The sequence below is a fragment of the Carettochelys insculpta genome, chromosome 17, assembly GCF_033958435.1.
Source record: "Carettochelys insculpta isolate YL-2023 chromosome 17, ASM3395843v1, whole genome shotgun sequence".
NCBI lineage: Eukaryota > Metazoa > Chordata > Testudines > Carettochelyidae > Carettochelys > Carettochelys insculpta.
The window spans coordinates 15,377,415-15,399,465 of NC_134153.1; the positions used below are offsets into that span (position 1 = coordinate 15,377,415).

General features: G+C 42.1%; 1 protein-coding gene across 4 annotated transcripts in view; it reads left to right on the top strand.

The window, feature by feature from the left end:
- Positions 1-6,775: 6,775 nt before the first annotated feature.
- CBLN4 (cerebellin 4 precursor) overlaps positions 6,776-22,051 on the top strand; it is a 107,188-nt gene continuing 91,912 nt past the window's right edge. For 3 of the 4 annotated variants that reach the window (XR_012647884.1, XM_075011792.1, XM_075011793.1), the window contains exons 1-3: positions 6,776-7,068; positions 9,658-9,774; positions 13,286-13,421. Coding sequence is in view for 3 of the 4 variants with exons in the window: in XM_075011792.1 (XP_074867893.1) it covers positions 6,787-7,068; positions 9,658-9,774; positions 13,286-13,421 (535 nt within the window). In the remaining variant the exon portion in view is untranslated. Of the gene's footprint in view, positions 7,069-9,657; positions 9,775-13,285; positions 14,119-22,051 lie in introns of those variants that run through there. The other variant, XM_075011794.1, reaches the window with a different exon arrangement.

The window sequence follows — 22,051 nt, forward strand, 5'->3', positions numbered from 1 at the left end:
AGGATACTTCCAATGTTCACAGAATCTCAAAGGCTGTGACCCAGTTAGCAGCTCTGCACAAAGAGGCCCCTGGTGCTGGCAGGAAGTCCCTTTGCAGTCAGCAGAGCTTTGCAGGGCTACGTTTACACTACAGAGTTTTGGCAACAAACTCTACACACAAAATGCACACAAAATGCATTTTGTTGAGAGTCTGGTGACAAAACTTGGTACTTCTGCCAACGGTGTTCTACCTCTCCATTATGACAGTTAGCGAAAAAAGCCAAGTAGATGCTCCTGGGGGCTCTCTGTCAACAGACAGAGCTTCCTGTTCACCAGGCAGCCGTGTTTGCTGAGCTTCTGGTTGGCCTTTCTCTTGGGAGAGCAGCCAGGCAGTCTGGCCTCTCTCTGTTGGCAGAGCAGATTGCTCTTTCAATCTGCTTTTGTGTGTGGATGCTATCCGTCGACAGAAGTTTTGCTGGAAGATCTCTTCCGACTGTACCTTTTGTTGACAGATCACTGTAGCATAGATGTTGCCCATGAGTGCAGGAATCTGTCTGCATGGAGCGGCTTCCTGGATGATGATCAAGACAACAGATGTCCAATTCTGAAATCTGGGAGCCTAAAATAGGGCATCTCTTTTCATATTTAGAGGGGTTTAGTTCTTGGGCATCCAAATATGTATTTTAACTGCCAGCATTAGTGCCAGAATTGTAGGTCTTGGTGCCACGTGCAAATATTTAAATAATAAGTTTTTCAATTTTTTATTGATTATATTGATACTGTATCTGCTTTTGCACTGCAACATGCACTTGTGTAAATGTTTTCTTTACCTGATTAGTATTTTTTTCTTGGAGGGAAACATTGTTTTTATTAAATCAGAAGGCATCATGCTGAATTTTGACTTTTACTTCACATGACTGTTCTGAAATAGCATTTCCTAGATGACCTCTCCACTGTTTTTCCTGGGGCAGGGGACATATTAATGGTACAATTTCTCCTTCAGTTATTGAGCTTTTCTGCCATGTAGGATTTTTTTGTCCTGTATTGTGCTGTTTTCCCTCCACCCCGCAGGTAGGATGTTATTAAAAAAGGTTTTAGATCAGTTTTTTAGATCTTGAATTTGTCTTAAGTACTGTTACTTGAGTCAGCAGTATCTCTGTTTCCCCTTTTTTAGCAGAGTACTTTATTGAAACCTTATTAGAATGTTTCTATTCTTAACGGGCAATAAACCTCCTGTCGTTTTATCAGATTCTATAGCAAAAGTTGTCTCGAGATTCTTCTGTACTGGGCTGCAAACAATGAAGGAAAACGTAGATGTTGGACGAGGTGATGGCTGATATGTTTCGAAACATTCTTTCCTCTGAGTCAATATACAGGATGAATCTCTCTGGTCTGGCACTCTCTCATCTGGCAACATCTATAGTCTGGCATGATTTTAGTTAGCCAGATAACCACTTATCATGGATGTAGCCAAGTTTCCCATGGTCTCATAAAGTTTGTTTATAGTCAGCATGGCTGTCTGCAGTCTCTGCTGTTATTTAGCTGTAATTTACCCTTAAATGCCTTTTAAGATCCAGTAAGCAGTGGAAGAGTTGGTAACGCTGCTAGGCAATATTGACCTCCTGTGGTCTGGCAATTTTTCTCATTTGGTATCCATCAGATGCTGAAGGTGCTGGATTAGAGAGGTTCAAACTGTTTTACCAATTACATAAAATACCACTCATAATAATGAACTTTTGCAGGGTCAGAGCCAATGCCCATTGAAGTCAAGCACACTGTAGCACATTTTGTCCAGAAAAGCTTTATGAAGACAAGTAAGTTCTATCAGCACCATTTCGCAGATAACGTGCCGAAAGTGACACACACACACATTTCCAGAGCTAGGAATGGGAGCCCTGATATTTCTGGAAATTCTGTCTTTCAAGTGATATGAAGCTGAAGTTGTGTTTCACCATTTGTCCACAAAATCACAGCAACTGCTATGGGGTTTAAAGTCCATTATTAGTTTATTTCTTATTTGAAATTTACTATGCAAACTGAGAGTCAGTTTTCACTTTATTTTATTTTTTGATGATTCTTCCATAATAGATTATGAGCTGAAGCACTTTGTTCATGAGCAATTTGATTTTTAAATAAGATTTTTAGTGGTGCATGCAAAAAGTATATCCAATTACGTTCCTAATTTGCATTCATATTCAGCACAATTAAGTATTGAAATTAGATAATTGTACACATAAATGACCATAATTAGTTATATGCATGATCAGCTTCTGATTTGCATGTGCAATCAAGATATCGGCATTAACAAAATGTGTGCACAATTTTTTAAACTATCAGATCAATAAAACCTGCTTTTTCTCAGCATGGGTGGAGTTGGGGATCAGGCATGGGAGAATGTCATCTCCCTGCAACTGCATACATTGTTAGTGGGAGGGGTATTATTTAAAGGTTCAGTTGTCCCCTGTACAGCCTGAGTGATGTCCCTTTCTGGATAAGCAAATTGGCATCCAGTGGCAGAAGGCGAAGAAAAGCCCCCACGTAGTGGATGGAGGTTGAGGAGAAGAGGCCAGCCCCAGGAAGTGGCATCTCCCAGTACAGCTGGAGGGATCACAGCTGTTCCTGCTCTGAGTCGCTGTACCTCATGATCTGTGGTTGTTGGGCCCATAGGTGAGGGAAGGAGAGGCATGGCGTGATGCAGCACTTCCAGGTTTTCACCTAGCTTCCCACAACCAGGGGCTGGTCCCACTACTGGATCCATCAGGCTCATGTCTTGGCCTCCAGGCAGCTCTCTGGGGTCCTCCTGACCCCACTAACTTCAGCACACCCAAGAGTCCTGCCACCCATTGCCCCTGTGCCCACTGTCCCAAGGATCCAGGCCACCAGTCTCACAGGCTCCACTGCTACTTAGGTCCAGCCTGGGGCTCAACAGGCAACTCTGCTGGGCAGTATGCCATTTATGGCAATGGAATCCAGGTCATCCTGTCTGGGAGAGATGACAGCTTTCAGTGTGATCCCAGCCTGGTGTGGTGAGGAGCGTGAACAGGGTTTTTTTTCTTGGAAGGGGTCCACAATTCAGCACCTCCATCCAAAAAAATAGTTCCAGCACCACTGGGCCCTTGGAGTATCAGCTGCCAGCGACCAAGGCTTGGTGATGTACCTCTGTTTCTGCCTAGATGATGCTTTGTTCAGGGAGTGGCTGGGCCTGAGCTGAGCTCCTGCTGCTCCCTGGCATTGAGCCAGGGTCCTCAATCTTTCCCCTCATTCCAGGCCAAAGGGTATATGCAAGGCACCCCAGAGTGTTGGGTGAGTCACTGGGGCAGGACTGCCAATTTATGAGTTCAGGGCACTCAGTGGGCTGCTATGGTAGATGGCATCAGTGGGAGCTGGTAGCAAGGCCTGGCCCTTTTGACCTCTCACTGGCTCAGATTGCTGGCAAGGCATGGGCCCGTGCATATGCCCCCTCCTTGGTGGATGCCAGGGGGCTGGGGGAGGCCAGGTGGAATGCTCAGCAGCTCCTTGTCTGATTACTATTGCTCTCCCTGCAGGGTTCATCTCACCGTATAGCTCATCTGGCCTCCAGGGTGACCTGACTGTCTCTGTTCTATCAGCTGCTGTGCAAGGAGGGGGCCTGGAAGTACCATGTGACTAAGCATGGAAACAACTCCAAATCAGGAGGAAATCCATGCATGGTAGTGGGGCAGCCCCACCTCCAGCCCTCAGAGACTGTGGCTTTCAGCCATGTCTGCCATGGCCACAGCTGGGGCCTCCTGTGCATTAGCTTTCCTGTAGCCCTGGTTGAATCTCCCCCACCTGCCTTTCTGTGTAAGACTCAGACAAACACCAACCCCACCAGTCAGCGTGACCCCCCTGCAGTAAGCCTAGCTCTGCAATCCTCAGGTAAGCATGGAATTTGCATGACTCCATTGACTTGTCAGGAGCTTTTCCCTACTAATATGGAAGGTAAACTATAACACCTATGCTTTTCAGATCTGCCTTAACCCAGTTTCCCATTTCTGCCCTGCATGTTTCAGTGTCTGATTATGTAGTTAGACATCCAAGATGGGAGATGTTTAATGTGAAAAGTATGGTTGCAAAATTGTGCCTTCAAATATTTGTGCCTCTAATTTACAGGATCAGAAAGGTAGAAAGAAATTGACTTTTAGAAAGTTGGATCATATTTTAATCTTCCTTACTGTTATTCAATACAATATGTTTGTTTATGTTGACCAGAATAATAAATAAGGTTTCATTTCTGTCCTCTGTCTTTGCTATTTTTGACTGCTACATTTGACCTGGTCAGAATTCTCTGAATTTGATTTTAATTCAATAATCATTGACATTTTGATTTTAATGGAAAAAATGAAGGAATTTCAATATTTTTACAATATTTGGAAATATCTGAATGTATTTAAGAATTAAAAATTAGTATACTCTGAAAAAAATCACAACTTTTTTACTGAGTTTGACGAGTTTTGTATAAACCTGAATTACACTCCTTTTGGCATGAAGTCAATAACTTCTTTGGGAGGGGGGAAGAGGATAAAATGGCATGGAATGAAGCTGTAAGATTTTTTTACCTGTGCATAATTTAACAGAAAAATAGTTTACTGTTGTCATGGATCTCTAATATTTGGCAAAAGGCTCCATTAAACAGAAGTTGTCATGTGTTTGTATGAACATTGTAGCTGCAGACACACTTTTTACATTGAGAAATATTTTGGTATGTCTTCTTTTGCTCTTTGGTTTCATATTCATCTCTTACGGCTAGTGGCGCTTCTCAACTTGATCATCGTGTTCATTTCTGTCAGTGTCAGGTTAAGGAAAAGGTATCCATATTCATGTTGACAACAATGACATTGTTTACATCTCGTCTGACCCATAAGACTTCTTGAAATCTGAGTCCTGCTTTCTGTAATTTATGGAGAATAACGTTTTATTCTGGTGCGGCTGTTATTAAAGTTCAGGAGTCTAAAATCCAAGTCTTTTTACATGGCCATGACTTTTCAAAGACTGCAAACAATTGAAAACTTAATATCCCATTGACTTTAATACACCCAGTATGTATACCTAAGACACGGTCCCACCATGCCTTGAGAAGACCTTAAAGTTCAGAAGATGGTGATTTAGGAAGGTTTTTCAACAAATCCATGTGAAGACTCCAGAAAGTCTTTCAGAACCCCTTTATTTTGTCTCCTTGTCACAAGGTTGTAGCTAACTCCTGCTTGCAAATTGAACTGACCCCACAGCTCAACACAATGGCAGCAATTCTTCCCCTGACACTTGAGTCAAAATCCAATCTGTGGATCTCCTACATTTAGGGACTAGGAAAGATGGATCTAGAAAGAAATGAATACTATTACTATTCAGTCATATGATGAGTGGTGTGCTCCAGTAATCCCAGGTGCATAGAAATCTGCTGTACTTACATTCTTAAAATAGGTCTGTATTATCTTGTATACAATGGCTGCTATTTATTTGCTGTTATGGGGGAAAAAATCATGTTCATCCGTTAGTAGGACTGCACCTTTTTAACCAATGACTGAAGAAGGCAGAGGCACGTGCAACTACAACATCAGTGGGACACTGTGCTGCCATTTGCTGGAGGAAATATGTGCTCCAGAAAACAAAACCCAGCCAGTTTTCAAACACCCTTGAAACGGGGAATCCATTTGCCTTCTCCTCTGCTCGCCTGTGCTCATCCTTTAAGCATACGCTGGCGAGAGAAGCACCTTTCAGCTCCTGTGCAGAGTATCTCATGAAAACGTTACCCCAAGGAGCCACTTGGCAGCGAAATCCCTTAGCCTTAAGCTTCAGAGGTGGAAGCCAGAAAGACTCTTTTAAGGTCCCGTCCATTAATTGGCTGCTGCGTTCCTTCCCATTCCGTCAGCAAGAACCGTGCACACGCCGTGCGCCTACGTCTGCCTGGGGTCTCCTGCAGACCGTGCACGGAGGCGGTTCAAGTTAAAAATCAAGTGGTGCCATTGGGCTATAAATCCCCGAGCCGGGCACGTTCCCAGCAGCATTAAAGCAACGTCCTGGCACCGTTCCATACAGCTGGGAAGTTGGAGTCCGGGCGCTTTTCCTTCCCCCGGAGGTCAAGCTTCCCCCTCTCCCCTGGAAAGCAATACCAAGCACGCTGCAGGCTTTCAAGGGGTGAACAAGGTTCATTCCCGCCCCCCGCCCCACACGGCTTTTTAGACTGGGACGACGTGCTCCCAAGACAACCTCGTGCGCTCCTGTAGGCTGCCGCTCGGGCTGTTCAGCGAGCTGGGCAGGTTCACTCTGGCACAGCTCTGCCGGGCATCCTGGCACACAGAGACCTCCGGTTCGCAAGCGCCCTGGCAGTGGCAGCGCACACAGCCTCCGGGCGAGCCCTGGGCTAAGTTCTCAGCTCTGTCGTCTCCAGCCCAGCCCGGCCGCCGGCAGGACAAGGGGGAAGAGGATCAGACCGACGGAGCCATGGCCACCGCTGATGCTTTTATTTCCTCCTGAGCTCTCGCGCTTGCCTGGCTCATCAATAATTCACCCGGGGCTGTTTGGTCTCTGCGGGGGGGAGGGGGCCGGGGCCCGGGCAGCGTGGCTGTGGTTTGGTGGCTTTGCTGGGGGTATCTGAAGGCGATCACCGGAGGACAAAGGGCGCGGAGCGGCGAGGCGGCTGGGAAGCCTTTGGCTTGCCCCGCAGAACTGCGGGAAGCGCGCGTGCCGTGCCAGGCGGCGGTGGTGGTTTCCCTGCTGCGGGCTCTGGGTGCGGAGAGGTGGAAGGAAGGAGCGGCTGGGGCGCTCGGCTGCCCGCTGCCGGTGCTGAACATGGGCGCTGCAAGCAGGGCGCTGTGCGTGGTGCCCACGGTGCTGCTGGCCCTGGCTCTCGCCGTCTGGGCGCAGAATGACACGGAGCCCATCGTCCTGGAAGGGAAGTGCCTGGTGGTTTGCGACTCCAACCCGGCCACGGATGCCAAGGGCTCGTCCTCCTCGCCCCTGGGGATCTCGGTGCGGGCTGCGAACTCCAAGGTCGCCTTCTCGGCCGTGCGCAGCACCAACCACGAGCCCTCGGAGATGAGCAACAAGACCAGGATCATCTACTTCGATCAGGTAACAGGCGGCGGGGCCGAGGCGGGCGTGGTGCGAGCCGAGCCGAGCCAGCGCGCCAGGCGTGGAGTTAAGGAGCCGGCTGCGCCCAGGTGGCCGGCGGAGATCTCCCTCTGCTCTGGCCAGGGGACTCGCGCAGCCCAAGGGGGTAATGGACAGCCGGGAGCTCGCGAAAAGCCAGGAAAGTTCCTGGGAGCAGCCGCGGTGGATTTCAGACCCACTTGCCGGGGCTGCAAGGCGGGCTCGCAGGCTGGGAGTGTAGTCATTTTCCCCCTGCGAAAGAGAGAGGCTTGCTTTAAATGCCAGCGCAGCGCACCCCAGCACGGAGCAGGGAGGAGTAGCATTTCTTCCCCCTGCCATCCAAAGGGGCAGCGAATTCGCATGGAGCCCCCAAGTACTTCTGAAAAGTTACATGGGGTAATGGAGACAAGCAGCAGGGTCACAGGTCGTTTGGGAGTGGGAGATACTTTTAAACATGTAACGAGCCTTCAGATCGCATTGCTCATGTGGGCAGTGTGGGAATGTTATGCTCAGGTGGTGGTTTCAGTGCAGTGTAGGAAAGATCGTTTCATTTAGGTCTGCAAACTCAGGGGAGTTTAAGGAGGCTAGGAGACAGGTTGTGGTTTGCAGCCCCCCTACAGGTTCAAAACCACCTCTAGCAGAGTAGTTTTTGTCAGACTACATAATGCAGGGTAGAAGGTGGAAGGGAAAATAAGTGCCAATGATTTCTCATCAGTATGCAGTACAATATTAAAAACACAGGCCACACAGAGAGTTTTCCAAACTACCCATCACACCTTAGTTATATCAGTACAACATTTAAAAATATTTATTTGAAAATATTAAAGGATATTTTAAAACCCTAATGCCACCCCTGTGGATGAGCAATCTGTGGAGCCAAAATAAAATCAGCTTTGAAAATTTTCTTTTAAATTAAAAACCGCTCAGAAACCACCACTAACAACACACGGTGGGGTTTTTGGTTTTAAAGAGCTCATACTCTTCACCTTATGGCTGTTATAAGTAAGGAGGGAGATCCTTTCACGGAAATGGGAGCACACAATTTAAAGAGGTGTCTGAGGATAAATATAGCTGAGACAGACACAGTCATTTCATGAAGTCAGCTCCATGTAGAAATTTACATAAAGTTTTGTGAGCTGCCTTATACTGTCTGTAATCAGAAAGACTTATTTCAGCCTTAGATTGTTATAGAAAACAGCTAATAAAGCCTTGCTAGGTTCTTGGGATGATTAGCCTACTTGGTTGGCTGATCAGCTTACTTGGTTGGCTGATCCTACTGAATTATGCTTCTTAAGGTTGAGGGAACGGTAACTCAGCCTACAGCTGAGCACTCACTAGGCTTTTCTGCACTAAAACAAAGACAAAATTCTTGAATTTTAGTTGTCCCCTTTTCAATAATCATTTCAGGATACAAGATGACACACAGGGATGTGTAGGAGACCTGGAAAGGTGCAAAAGCATCTGGGAGCCCCGTTTAAATGAAAGGGAAGACATAAGGAGGGGTTTTAAAGGTGTTTTCTCAGAAGCAGCTGATCTACCTAAAGTTTCGACATTGTTTCATTCATTACTTGAAATTAATTCACAAAATTTCAAATAGCCACAATTTGTAATATTACTATTTTCATCTCAGCCAGACTTAGGAATTCACACACCTGCACTACTGTTTCATACACCAGCCTTGTACTAGAGCAGATCCAAAATAATTGAGATTGTGTTATTTCATTTACTATACCATAGCATAATAGTCTATATATTTTCATAACATCAGAGGGTACTTTAGAATGCTAGAATTAAGCAAACTTCCAGGTTATTCTTATTTTCTGGGAAGTGTGTTTCTTTAAGAGAACTTGAAAATATGAATTAAAATGAAGGAGAAATACTTCAGAAGAAAGAAGACACTTCATTATGGAAGAAATTTAATTTGGGAAGGAAGTAGCTGTTTATGTCTTCTCCTTGGTTACTTGCCTTTAACCATTTAAGAATGCCGAAGTTGTTAGAAAAGTGTTTACAGCTAGAGAAATTACAAATATTTGTAAATTTAAGGTTGTTTGAAACAGGCAGGCCAGCTATTTTGTCAACTCAATCCACCCTCAACTCAATGTCGTGAATTATGTCATTAATATACATACTGCTTCACATCTTGATACTTTCAGGGATGATGGCATTGCTTTGACTAATACTGATTGGCCAATGTTAATGTATTCCTGAAATTTTTGGTATTTTGAGTAGGTATTTAGGGACTAATGGGAAGATATGCCATCTGTTATACCTATGGAGAGGTCTAATACTTGCAAGTATCTATAAGCAGCCAAGTTGGACAGCTATTTCAATGTTAGTTGATTTTTACTAAAGTTATACTGATAAGTATAACTTGCAAATGAAACCAAACTCGAATTTTACATGCCATAGTTTAATGTCAGTGAATATGGAAATAAAAAAAAAGAATTCTGTAAGTCATACAGTTAGATGGAGAAAAATTGATTGCATGCCTTCCTCCTAACATTAATTATTTATATTCTTTTATGTAACATTGAATAATTGTATTAATTCCCATTATATTTTTATTTGTAGATCCTAGTAAATGTGGGTAATTTTTTCACGCTGGAGTCTGTCTTTGTAGCACCAAGAAAAGGAATTTACAGTTTCAGTTTCCATGTAATTAAAGTCTATCAGAGTCAAACAATCCAGGTATGTTGATTTAATGTAAGAAATGTGTATATAAATTGTTTACATTCCAGAATTAGAATAAAATGGCAACTACACAAAATATCAGTACAAATGGCTCACATGAAAAGAACGTTTTTGGTTCATTTAGAAACTCAGTGATTCAGCGTATTGCATTCCTTAATTGTATAGTATAGTGTCTACATTTGAAATGAACAGATTATAAAAATGTCAGGCCTGATCCTCAGATGGTGTAAAGTCTCTCAGCTCCATTGCTCTGTTCATTCACACCAGACACAGATCTGGACTAAACTGTTTAAAAGAATAAATATAAAGGCCACACACTACTAAAACACATCTTTTAATATAACAGTCAGTTGAGTGAGTCCTTCATAGCAGTCTTCTCTTGCTGGTTAGAAAGGGGGTGAAACCCACTGTAATGATGACTCGTCCTCTGAGGACATATTCTGTGTAAATAAATCATGAACCTCCAGAGACTACATGATGATGACATCACATGTTTGTTTAAAAATGACCTTTCTGTGGTCCAGGACTGTTTAAATTGCCTCCACTGGACTGCTACTATAATATTATAAAACTTCAGGGATGCTGGTGGCAGTGAAAGTCTTAGAGGGGTTTGAAGTTATTTTGGAAAAAACACAGAGAATTATACTTGGTTTTGGAGTTCAATACCACTGCTGAGCATGTAGTTTGACATACACACTAGTCCTAAAAACCAACCTGTAGGATCCTGATCCTCCTCCCATTAAGCCAAGAGCTATACTTCCACGGGGTGAAATTTCAGGCCAGGGACAGGCTGTGGGGTTACTGTGCAGCCCCCCATCACAGAGTTAGTATGCTAGGGGTAGAAAAATGACTGCAATTTCCAGTGGAGGCCACTGTATCCCTAGATAGCACGACCTGTGGTTTTTGCATTGATCTGCCTCTTTTCTCACTCTGGTCTGCTAAAATATGGACTCCTGAACTGGCCTATGTAAGAGCAGGGGGACCTTTTCACCAGAACATATAAGATGCACAGCCACCCATGGGTGGTTGCTCTGTCTCTACGCTATTTGTGCATTCCAAGTGCAGGGTCCAATGGTACAAGAAGCCTCAGCATCACAGCTGAATTTCTTCCTAAAAAATTATGGAGTGAAATCTTGCCCCTGCTGAAATCAATGGCCAAACAACCAGTGATGTCAGTGGAGTCAGGGTTTCATCTATAATCTGTTTAAAAGCCATATAGTCAGCACATACTTCAGTTCTTACTACTCTCTTAAATGGGTATTTGATGGAAGATTAAATGTATTCTAGAATCATTCTGTTCATCTTCTACTTGCTTCACATACCTATTGGCAAAGGAGGAGATAAGATCTAAGTTTTGTTATTGGGCAATGCTGGGGCCAATTACAGCAAGGAAATGCCATGCTTGCGATGGAATTTCAGCTCACAGTTTCATGTACTTTCACATATATGAGCTAAGATGCTCAGCACTGTGGGTGTCAGGCCTGTAACTGAATGTGAAACTCCACCAAATGATGTCTTTTGGAGTAATTTTGCAAGCCAGGATTTTCAAAAGCGCCTAAAGAGGCAGGTGCCCTCCCTTGAAACTCTCCCACACAATGAAAATCAGATCCTTCTGAGAAGTGTCCAAATGTCTAAACCTAAGCTCAGGCACCCCAAATCACCTGTCTCTTTTGAAAATATGTCTGTTTTACCACCTTAAAATAATGTCATGATATTTTGTATGAATAGGGCCTGAGTCTCCTCTCACAACCAGGGGCACAGGTCAGGAATTGCTCCATTAAATCAGGTGAACATATGCCAATGGAAGCATGAAAGTACAAGTAAAAAGTGTGCATCTTTCACATAGCTGCCTTTTAAAGCTTCATTTAATTAGATCCTCTCAATGAGTTTGTACTGGAAATGACCTTTCATTCTTAAGTCAGTAATAAGGCTAGCATCCAAGTCAAATACTGAACTTCAGTAAACTCCTCATGTTAGGTCCAGATAATGGGAAGGAGTCATTATCTCTAAAGAGGTGGGGACCAAGCTTGCTATTTCTCCAGTACTACACAAGGACACCTGTGAGATGCCCAGCTTGGGAGCTGTTGTACCCTACAAGGAGTAGATAGTACCAGGAAACAGGCAGTGATGGAACCCTTCCCTCATATTTTGCATGTATAACAACTAAAGAGGGACTGGAAGCCATTGTAGTGGATCTAACAGAGTAAACCAACCTTAGTGTCAGACCCACACAGACTTGAGTACCACTAAATCACCAGAAGGCTTCCCAGAGAACTGGGATTACCATATCCCTGAAACATCTGTTAGTGTCATTAAGTATCATTAGACTGAAATTGGTTCCCTGGAGCCATCTGATTAAATGCATTTCCAAGCTAAGCAAAACCCCAATTACGGGCCAGATTCTGATGGTTTACTCTACTAATGCTCCTATTAAAATTAACAGCAGTTCTCACCGGTTGAGACTCTTAAATATGAACAACTGTTTCATAGTCTATCTCTTTGTGCCTTCATTACAGTTAAGGCTGCTCAGAAATGTTTGGCAACTAATTTTTGGCAAAAGAAATCACCAATTTTAGAAAATATTTGCGTGTTCTTCATTTTCTGACCAGCCTTGTGAGTCTCTTTGTGTCTGAGTGGGTTCATGCAGGAGAAAGGTTTGAATAATACCAATATGGAAATACTGTGGAGTGGTATGTAAAGATGGTGATTTGTTTTAGATTTTAAAATCAATTTGCAGTCAAAAATTGAAGAACCACATATTGTGATTACGGTGGGAGTTAGGTGCTAACTTGCTTAAGGGCTTTTGAAAAATCCCATTAGGCCCCTATCTGCATCAATGTGTACCTCAGTACTTTGACAATATGCCTCCTCTACTATACACCCATTCAGCCGAGTAGCTAGACACCTAAAGGACCTATGCAATCCAGGCATGCAAAGGAAACTAAGGTGATGCAAGTGGCTTAGCACTTCACCTTGCCAGATCATCCATGGACCATGAGCTCCCATATACTTTAAAAATACAATACTGAATGGAAAGTCCATATTAGTTAAAGGAACTAGCATATTATCTGAGTCAAAGCCCATTGAAGTTCACTGACAACATTCCATTGACTTTAATGAGCTCTGGAACAAGTACCTCCACAGTAATAAGCCTGTCAGCAGAGCAAGCAGCCATAGTAACATAGTACATTTGAAAGAAAATAATGCATAGGTGTGGTGTAATGGGAATTTAGCCAGGCCACACCACCAGGGTTCCCTCTAACTTTTTTTCCATCCATGGGTGGAATAAATTTAGTTATGTGCACCAAAACATGGTTGGATGTGCACCATCAATAGAAACACATGTTGTTGGCACTCTGCTAATCAGCTGGGCGGCATGTGAGTCTCTCCTGGGTGGGTGCCCAAATGTTCAGCTCACAGGGAACACTGCCCACAACCATTTAGATTCTTGATATCATCAGATGTTTCTCTGTTAACTAGAACTTTTCAGTGTTTTTTTTTCTTGTAGGTTAATCTAATGCTAAATGGAAAACCAGTAATTTCTGCCTTTGCTGGGGACAAAGATGTCACTCGTGAAGCTGCAACTAATGGAGTCCTGCTCTATCTAGACAAGGAGGATAAGGTTTACCTGAAACTAGAGAAAGGTAATCTGGTTGGTGGATGGCAGTACTCTACGTTTTCTGGGTTTCTGGTCTTCCCTCTGTAAAGTCAACTTCCTTGTGACATCCATCCAGGTGTGGACCAGTCATTGCCTCTGTTGTTCGAAGATCATTTTATCATCATGGATTGATGTTTCTTTATTGATTTCTCATGGGGTGAATATGGATTCTATTGATGGATTTTGACCCTATCTGAACTACTACAAAATTTCACAAAATTTTATGTGTTTAAATACAGTATATTTGGATTAAGACTTAAAGCAGACCATAAATATCTATGCTTAATGTTACAGTCTAAAGCTGCCTGCAAGATTTATTCAGATTTCATTTACTGGACTTACTGGATTCATGGGAGAAGTGGATTCTCTTTTATTTTTAAAGGACTGGCAACTGAGTCTATAATTTAGTAAATTTTGAGTTCAGACTTCAATCAAGAATTAGAGTGTTGCTGCCAAAGAACTGTATATTGATATATTTGGTTATGCAGATTTTTGTTCTTTTGGACACTATAGACTTAATTTATTTCATTTTCTTGAGAAAGATAAGTTATTACTGATCAGTATTTATTTATTTCTCTTCTATATGTAGTGGGTTGGATGGTTCATCAATATATTTACTCTCAGTCAATGATCATGATGAACACTACCCTACTGAAAACTTAGGCAGTTGTGTTTTAATTGGACATGTCGTGCAAATTATAATTCTAAAAATATGCTTATCTGGGTTAAAAGAGATCTGTCCAGCACATCTCTGCAAAACAGCTATGCCCTGCAGGACAGCTCACATTTGTTCTTCAACTTTAATTAACATGATTGATATTACCCACTTTATTAAAAACTGAAGGGATGCCTTCCGTAGACATAACTACTTCATTAGCTGGCAATGAGACCCCTTGTCTTTAATTATGTCTATTTTTCAAGCTTTCTGTTGTGCTACAGGTATCGTCTGTTTTTTGCCTTAACTCCACAAATGTGTACATAATTATAAATCATCTGTTTAGCAAATATTAAATCCAAATTAGCTGGTACCTAAATTTTGTCTTTTTGTACAGGTCTTCTGAATTCGTAGATTTATTTATTATGTTGCTACTACATAATAAAAGTTAATATATGTTAGCTGGATACTTTTTGACCATTGGGTTTTGGAAATACGACTTTCATGCTCTCTCTTTTTTAGTTATAATGATTATATGCAAAGTTAAGCTTTTTAGAGTCACAGAGACTGTTCCATGAGACAGGTAAACTTTGTTTGGCAGAATCCTAAAGGTTGTCTGCATTAGCTAGAAATAACCTATGCATTTTATTAACAAAATATGTAGGTTGAAATCCTGGCCCCATTGAGGTCCATGACTATAGTCCCATTGACTTAAACCTGAGCCTATGTCTAGATTACAGGGTTATGTCGACCGAAATTTTTGTCAGAAGATATCTTCTGACAAAACTGTTGCCAGATTGCAGCCAAAGCCAAACTGTTGACAGAGCGTGGCTGGACTGCCCAGCCGCTTTCTTCACAAAATGACCAGTGTAGCTGCCTGGTGTCCTGGAAGCCCTGTCTGCCACCAGAGGGCCCCCTGGTACATCCAGACTGGGTTTCTGTCAACAGATCTCTGTCAACAGAGGTGTTATGCCTGGTGGGACATAGGATAAGACTATTGATAAACGTGCTGCGTTCTGTCAATTTACTGTAAACAGAATCTGAACACTCCCCGGGTTTTGTCAACAAACGTAGCCTTAGAGGCCTGTTGACTTCAGTGGGCACTGAATAAAGCCTCGGTAGTGGTATGTGACCATTCTGAATTAAAAACCAATGTAGTCACAAAGAAAATATAATGAATAAGGATACATATGGCTACTTAGTTGAAGTGCTTTTACACAGGTTCTCAGTAAAGCCTCAGTGGGAATTTTGAGTTTGCCTGGAATGTAACATTTAATTCAGAATTAGAGATAATGCAGAAACCCTATGAAAACAGGTCTTCGTGAATGCAAGGGTGTCTGTGTATTGAGTTACTGAGCTAAAGCTCATTGAATTCAAGAGAAGGCAATCCAATGATTCAATAGGGTTCTCCCTTTGAGTTGTCTTTTGCCACCTTTTCAGCTATGTGCAATATGCCACTTTTCCCTACTATTGTTGATTGGCATTTCAGAAATTCCACTCATTTGGGTCCTAATCCAAAACCCATTATTGTCCCTGATAGAACTTTCATTTTCTTAAGTGGGAGAAGACTGAACATAATGGTAAAATACTTTCAGAAGTGAAGCCTACATGTAGGCAATTCAAGATTTTGTGTGTGTGTGTGTGTGTGTGTGTGTGTGTGTGTGTGTGTGTAGCAATTCAAGATTTTATTCGTAGGCAATTCAAGATTTTGTGTGTGTGTGTGTGTGTGTGTGTGTGTGTGTGTGTAGCAATTCAAGATTTTATTCGTGTGTGTGTGTGTGTGGCATATTATCTTTTAGGATTGGCAAAGTGTTTCCAAATAGAATATTTCTGAACTGCAAATTGGTAGGTAACAGGAAAATATGGCCAGAAGGTGTCTGATTCACATCTGGTAAAATAAACATATTTCTCATTACAATTAATCAAAATATATCACCACATAAAACAAATATATACATATATTCATTAGAAAGTGGAACTGCAGTGCCTAGTGTGGAATATGGGAATAGCAATTTGTCTCATTGCCAGAGGAGCTTCCAGAGAGGTTCATAAAAATTTGAATAAGATTTACAAAATCTGAAAGTTCATCTTACCCATCATGATATAAAAAACATAAAGGAAAACACGGCATACAGATTTATAGAAGGAATAAGGATAAAACTGGCAGTATGCATTTAAATGTGCTGTAAAGTGAGTCTGGTGTTTAGGTCGCATCCAGTGTTTTATTTGAGAAGGACCCTTTAACTTCTGAACAGATGATTTCTTAAGGCTGCCTTTAGCATTCAGCAATGATACCAAAACATCTTACTGTACAAATAATTCCTCTTCGCAAAGCATTTCTGACTGCATCAGAGTCATTAAAAATCATTTAAAATTTAACCAGGAAACCTAAGCAGTTATTAAAATAGGGGACTAGGTGTTGATGAGATGATTCTGAACTCTCTTCTCTGTGCTCTAGAAACTGCTCACGCAAAAACTACTTTGACTGCTGCATTTTCATGTTAAACCTGTTTAGTGTGAATGCGTGTATCTTTATATGATCCATAATCTGAAAAACCAAAAGGTGGCCTCTGAACTGATGGAACAAGGGTACATATGGGACCACAATTTAGCAGTAGCAATGAAAATGTTAGCAGCACATCCAAAGTGTCAATGAAAAATGGTCATTTGTGAAAAAGTTCTTAGGGCAGAGCCCCCAGTACTTCTTCAGTAACTGGAAATAGCTGAATTCCCTAGTATAAAAACTGGGGTTGGAAACGGAAGTGACGTTTTCTTGGTATTGTCCGAGTCTTGATGACCTCACTCAGCTCTTTCACATAGTTCTCAATAATATTAACGGGAACTTTGACTGTTAAAGGCATTCAGAATAGTGCTCTAGTCTAAGAAAAGTAGAGTTTAACATCTGCCACTTTCTTTTTTCTTTCACGTGAAACGTAATGTTATTTATTGTTGAGGAAAAAAGGGGAAAAAGAGAAAGACTGTCTTTGTTCAACTGTTATCTAAGGTTAGTGGGTTTTTTAAAGCTTTCAAATATTGCATTGTCATAAAAGCAAAAATGGTTCTGGAAGAAAAAATGAATCTGTCCTATCGCATGTGCAATACTCAACTGTCCACTAAAGGGTAGGGGTGATATTCTGGCCCCCACTGAAATCAATGGCAAATTTCTTCTTGGTTTTACTGAGGCTGGGAGTATGTCTACAAAACAAGTAGACACTCATGGTTGACCTATGACTGCTGACTTTGGCTTGGGTTAAGAGGCTGTTTGATTTCATTGCAAGTGTTTGCACTTGTCCTGTAGCCTGAGCTTTGAGACCCTCCCCCCCTTGGCCCAAGTTCTACACAGTCGAGTCAGATAGCATATGTCAGCTGTGGGTTGGCAACTGCAGTGTAGACAACCTGGAATTTCATGCTAGATATGCAACTAAGCTGTCATATGTTCTGAAAACATAGGCTTGGTACTCCCCTGTCTTCCCTCTTCATGCAAATGTGCATTTTATTGTCATAGAACCATAGAAAACCAGAACTGGAAGGGACCTTGAGAGGTCACAGAGTCCAGTCCCCTGCCCTTACAACAGGGCCAATCACCATCTAAACCATCCCTGACAGATGTCTATCTAACCTGCTCTTAAATATCTCCAGTACCTCCACAACCTCTCTAGGCAAATTATTCAAGTGTACCCGCCTTGATAGTAAGGAAGTTTGTCCTAATATCCAAGCTAAACCTCCCTTGCTGCAGTTTAAGCCCATTATTTCTTGCCCTGTCCTCAGAGACCAAGAAGAACTTTTCTTCCTCCACCTTGTGTCACTCTTTTAAGTACTAGAGAGCTGCTATCACAAACTAATCATACTGCTCATATAGAAAGGCTGAGTTTGTTAGGGTCCATATCTTTCTGGTCCATCCATCATAAACACTGAGATATATCTGAAAAATGTATTTATCCCTCAGTTCCCAGGAGAGACCACTCAACCCAATCTGCTGCATAAGGCAGCACTTCAGTTTGACACCCCCATGTCGCACAGATTTGGCCCTTTCACCCTTCTATCATGAGAAAGGGGTGAGTGAGCTAAATTGGAGCAAGTGGCATTATGGCCTGGTGCATGGGGTCTTAGTGCCTCTTAGGTTTGGTTCATTCCCTTCTCCCCTCCACACACTTCCATTATGATGTAGTAGTGCCAGAGTTAATGCATAAATGATTCAGTAGGTCAAGGATTTTTTCTTTCCAAATGCACCTGTTATTTAAATCACTTTTGAAAATGGGCTGTAGGCTTCTAAACCACACACAGATAGATTGTTGAAAAATTTACCTCATCTTTTTCACAGAGAAAAATTGTTTAACTTTCACATATAAAAGAGGAAAAAGGAAACTTGATTGAAGTGTAATTTCTCACATTGACTTCCGTGTTACTCTGCTGCAATATTTTATATTCATAGTTTACCCTAGCATTGTCAAAACATGTTCAAAGTGCTTGTTAACTCATCCTCCCAAGAACCTCTATGAGGTGCATAGGTATGTGTAGATATCCTCATTTTGTAGTTGGCAAATGGAGGCAGCAAAGTTTAAATAACTTGCTTTAGGCCAGAGAAGGAATCAGCATCAACATGAGCATTAGAATTTAGCAGATTCTGTCCCATAGTCTCATGTTATGTTCACATGTTCTGCTGAGTTAACACATTTTGAATAAAAGAATAATGTCAGAATGAATGGTGCTTATGGGTATTTTATGTTTATATTATGAATATTTCTGGGTTGAGAAAGCTAAGTGGGCTGGAACATCTTGGTTATAATTATACCTCATTCTTATAGTGTGGTTTCCTTAAGTAGATCTCAAAGCCCTTTACAAGGAGGCTGGTGTCACGATCCGTATTTTACAGGTGGAAAAGCAAAGTTGACATGATGTGCTATGATCACCCAACAGTCTGGTGATCAAGGCAAGAACAGAACACACCTCTTCTTACTAGGTGCTCTAGGTTATGCTGTATATGCAAAGACCCTCTGAGTACACAAAGAATAGAAAAATTAACCTGTTCTTTTCTTTCACAAATCATACATATAAAGTGCAGACAGTTCTCTTTACACATGGGATAGAGACACTAAATAAAAGACGCTGTATGTCATAAGAACAAGCAGCTGACCAGTTAACACGAAATACTCTCTGAAGCATGAAAAGGAGATATGCTCTACCTTCTTTATATGGTGTAGGCAAAATCCTCTGACGTCTAATTTGATCTGATATCAATGGGAGTTGGGTAGCTAAATATCTTTGATGTTCCAGGCTTGAGCTGCTAAGACTTCAGCTTGGCTGTTTTTGCCATAGTTACTTTGCATCTAGGAATGTCTTTATAATATTCAAACTCCTTGTCTATTAAAGACAATATTAAGCAGAATGTGCAGTATGCACAAATGAAGATCCCCAATGCCAGAATTCATGGTTTGTCACAGGCAACAACGTTATCTATTTTACACTATTGTCCAGCCTGAACAAGTTCCTTTGAGAAAGCAAATTGTATTAAGACACTGCATAGAGATGCTATTTATCTGTTGCTGGTTAGTATGGGTGTGTGTGTGTGTGTTGGGGAGTGGGGAATATCCTTCCTACTCTAATGCACCAAAGGAAAAGCATACAAAGGGTGATGATAAAAATCAGCCTCTGTTATATAAGCAATGATAAGAATAATGGAAATCTGGCTTGAATAGTCTGTTTAGTGAAAGCTGTGATCTAAGGCGTTTGATGGAAGCAATCACTATTTTAATCTTCACTGTCTGGGGGAAGGAAAAGCTGGCTACGTTTTTTTAACATATTCTTTTCTTTTCTTTTCTTTTTCCTTTTGCCTTGTGGTTCAGCTTAACTGTAAAAATACGTGATCATAAGCAGAGCTAAATTTTCAGAAGTGTTCGCTTTCTAAAGGAGGTGGTGGTGCAGAGTGAATCTTTTTACTTGTGTGAGATGAGGGGAAGAAAAACAAATACAAAAGTTTAAAAACTTTGCACTGTGCAACTCAAGTTTTCCTGCTAACTTCTTGGCCTATTGTCAAATTCAGTAAATTGATTAAATATATAGTAATGTGAATGCTTAGTATTTTTCTACTGTGTCTAATATATATGTCCCTATAGCTGTGTCTACACGTGCACGCTACTTCGAAGTAGCGGCACTAACTTCGAAATAGCGCCCGTCGCGGCTACACGCGTCGGGCGCTATTTCGAAGTTAACTTCGACGTTAGGCGGCGAGACGTCGAAGTCGCTAACCTCATGAGGGGATCGGAATAGCGCCCTACTTCGACGTTCAACGTCGAAGTAGGGACCGTGTAGACGATCCGCATCCCGCAACGTCGAAATTGCCAGGTCCTCCATGGCGGCCATCAGCTGGGGGGTTGAGAGATGCTCTCTCTCCAGCCCCTGCGGGGCTCTATGGTCACCGTGGGCAGCAGCCCTTAGCCCAGGGCTTCTGGCTGCTGCTGCTGCAGCTGGGGATCCATGCTGCAGGCACAGGGTCTGCAACCAGTTGTCGGCTCTGTGTATCTTGTGTTGTTTAGTGCAACTGTGTCTGGGAGGGGCCCTTTAAGGGAGCGGCTTGCTGTTGAGTCCGCCCTGTGACCCTGTCTGCAGCTGTGCCTGGCACCCTTATTTCGATGTGTGCTACTTTGGTGTGTAGACGTACCCTCGCAGCACCTATTTCGATGTGGTGCTGCGTAACGTCGAAGTTGAACATCGACGTTGCCAGCCCTGGAGGACGTGTAGACGTTATTCATCGAAATAGCCTATTTCGATGTTGCTACATCGAAATAAGCTATTTCGATGTTGGCTTCACGTGTAGACGTAGCCTATATGGCCACCGTATTGTAATCAGATAACCTCAGTGATGCTGGAAGAAAGCAGCTGTAAGACTGTGGAGAAGGCTTCTGGAGCTCTGTAAATAAAAGAGCATTAATCCTTTACCTGTGTGTGTGCGCGCCTGGATTCACTCCCACAAGACACTGAAAGCCAGAAATTAACATAGCTCCCTTTGGGGTGTTCTGCTCTGGAGGACAGCTGAGTATTGGAATGTTTGAGCACTAGGCTTGGAATGACATTTCAATGGATGGAGAATTTTTGTGTGACACCTGCAGTGCAAGGAATTGCATTGCAATCCCATTGTGGGGATATTTCAATATGGTGTAAGCCCCCATTCCTGAAATGAGGTAATCTCTGTCCCCCCATAGAGACAACAGGGCTCCATGAAGGAGCAGGACTCTGACTGTTCCAAACTTGTTGCAGAATCAGGCTCTAAATTTACCTAAGTGTGGCATTTTGGGATGTGTGTGTGTGAGGCAGGTGTCTTTAAAGTTTTTTTAGAAGTATTGCAGACTTGTAATATTATTTGGAGTTCACCGTTTCCATGCTAACCTTTTAGCATGACATTTAAAAATGGTGATGGCTTCATTTTATATCATTCTTTCTCAAAGGGACATCTATTTATAATGAGCGTAGGGTACATTAAATCAAAGGTAATTTTTTTTTTTATCAGTGCCTTAAAATAAATGTAGGGAAAAGATTGTAGTACATGCCAAGGTAAAGTTCTCTAAACTTAAGAAGTGCAAATTAAATAGAAAGGCAAATTAAAATGAAAATGTATCTGGGTTTTACAATGTAACTTAAAATGAAAGAAAAAAATTGTCTGGCATTTCTCCTGTTGAACCTCAGTCTACAAATGTAACTATTGATTAGGGAATGTTGGTTGCTCTCATTGTACAATAGTAGATACAGCATAGTTCATTCTCTCATTGAAACATGCACTTTGGTTAATCTAACAAAGTGGACTTCAATAAGGGAAAATGACTGTATTGAGAACCCTTCTGGCACACAGGCCTGGTTGCGACTCCTGTGGAGTTTCTTAAAACCTTCCTGGCCTGCCCAGCTGGCTAGCTAAGCTATTTAATACTTTCTCCTTTTAAGGGTTAAGCAAGTTGCCCATACAGTACTCC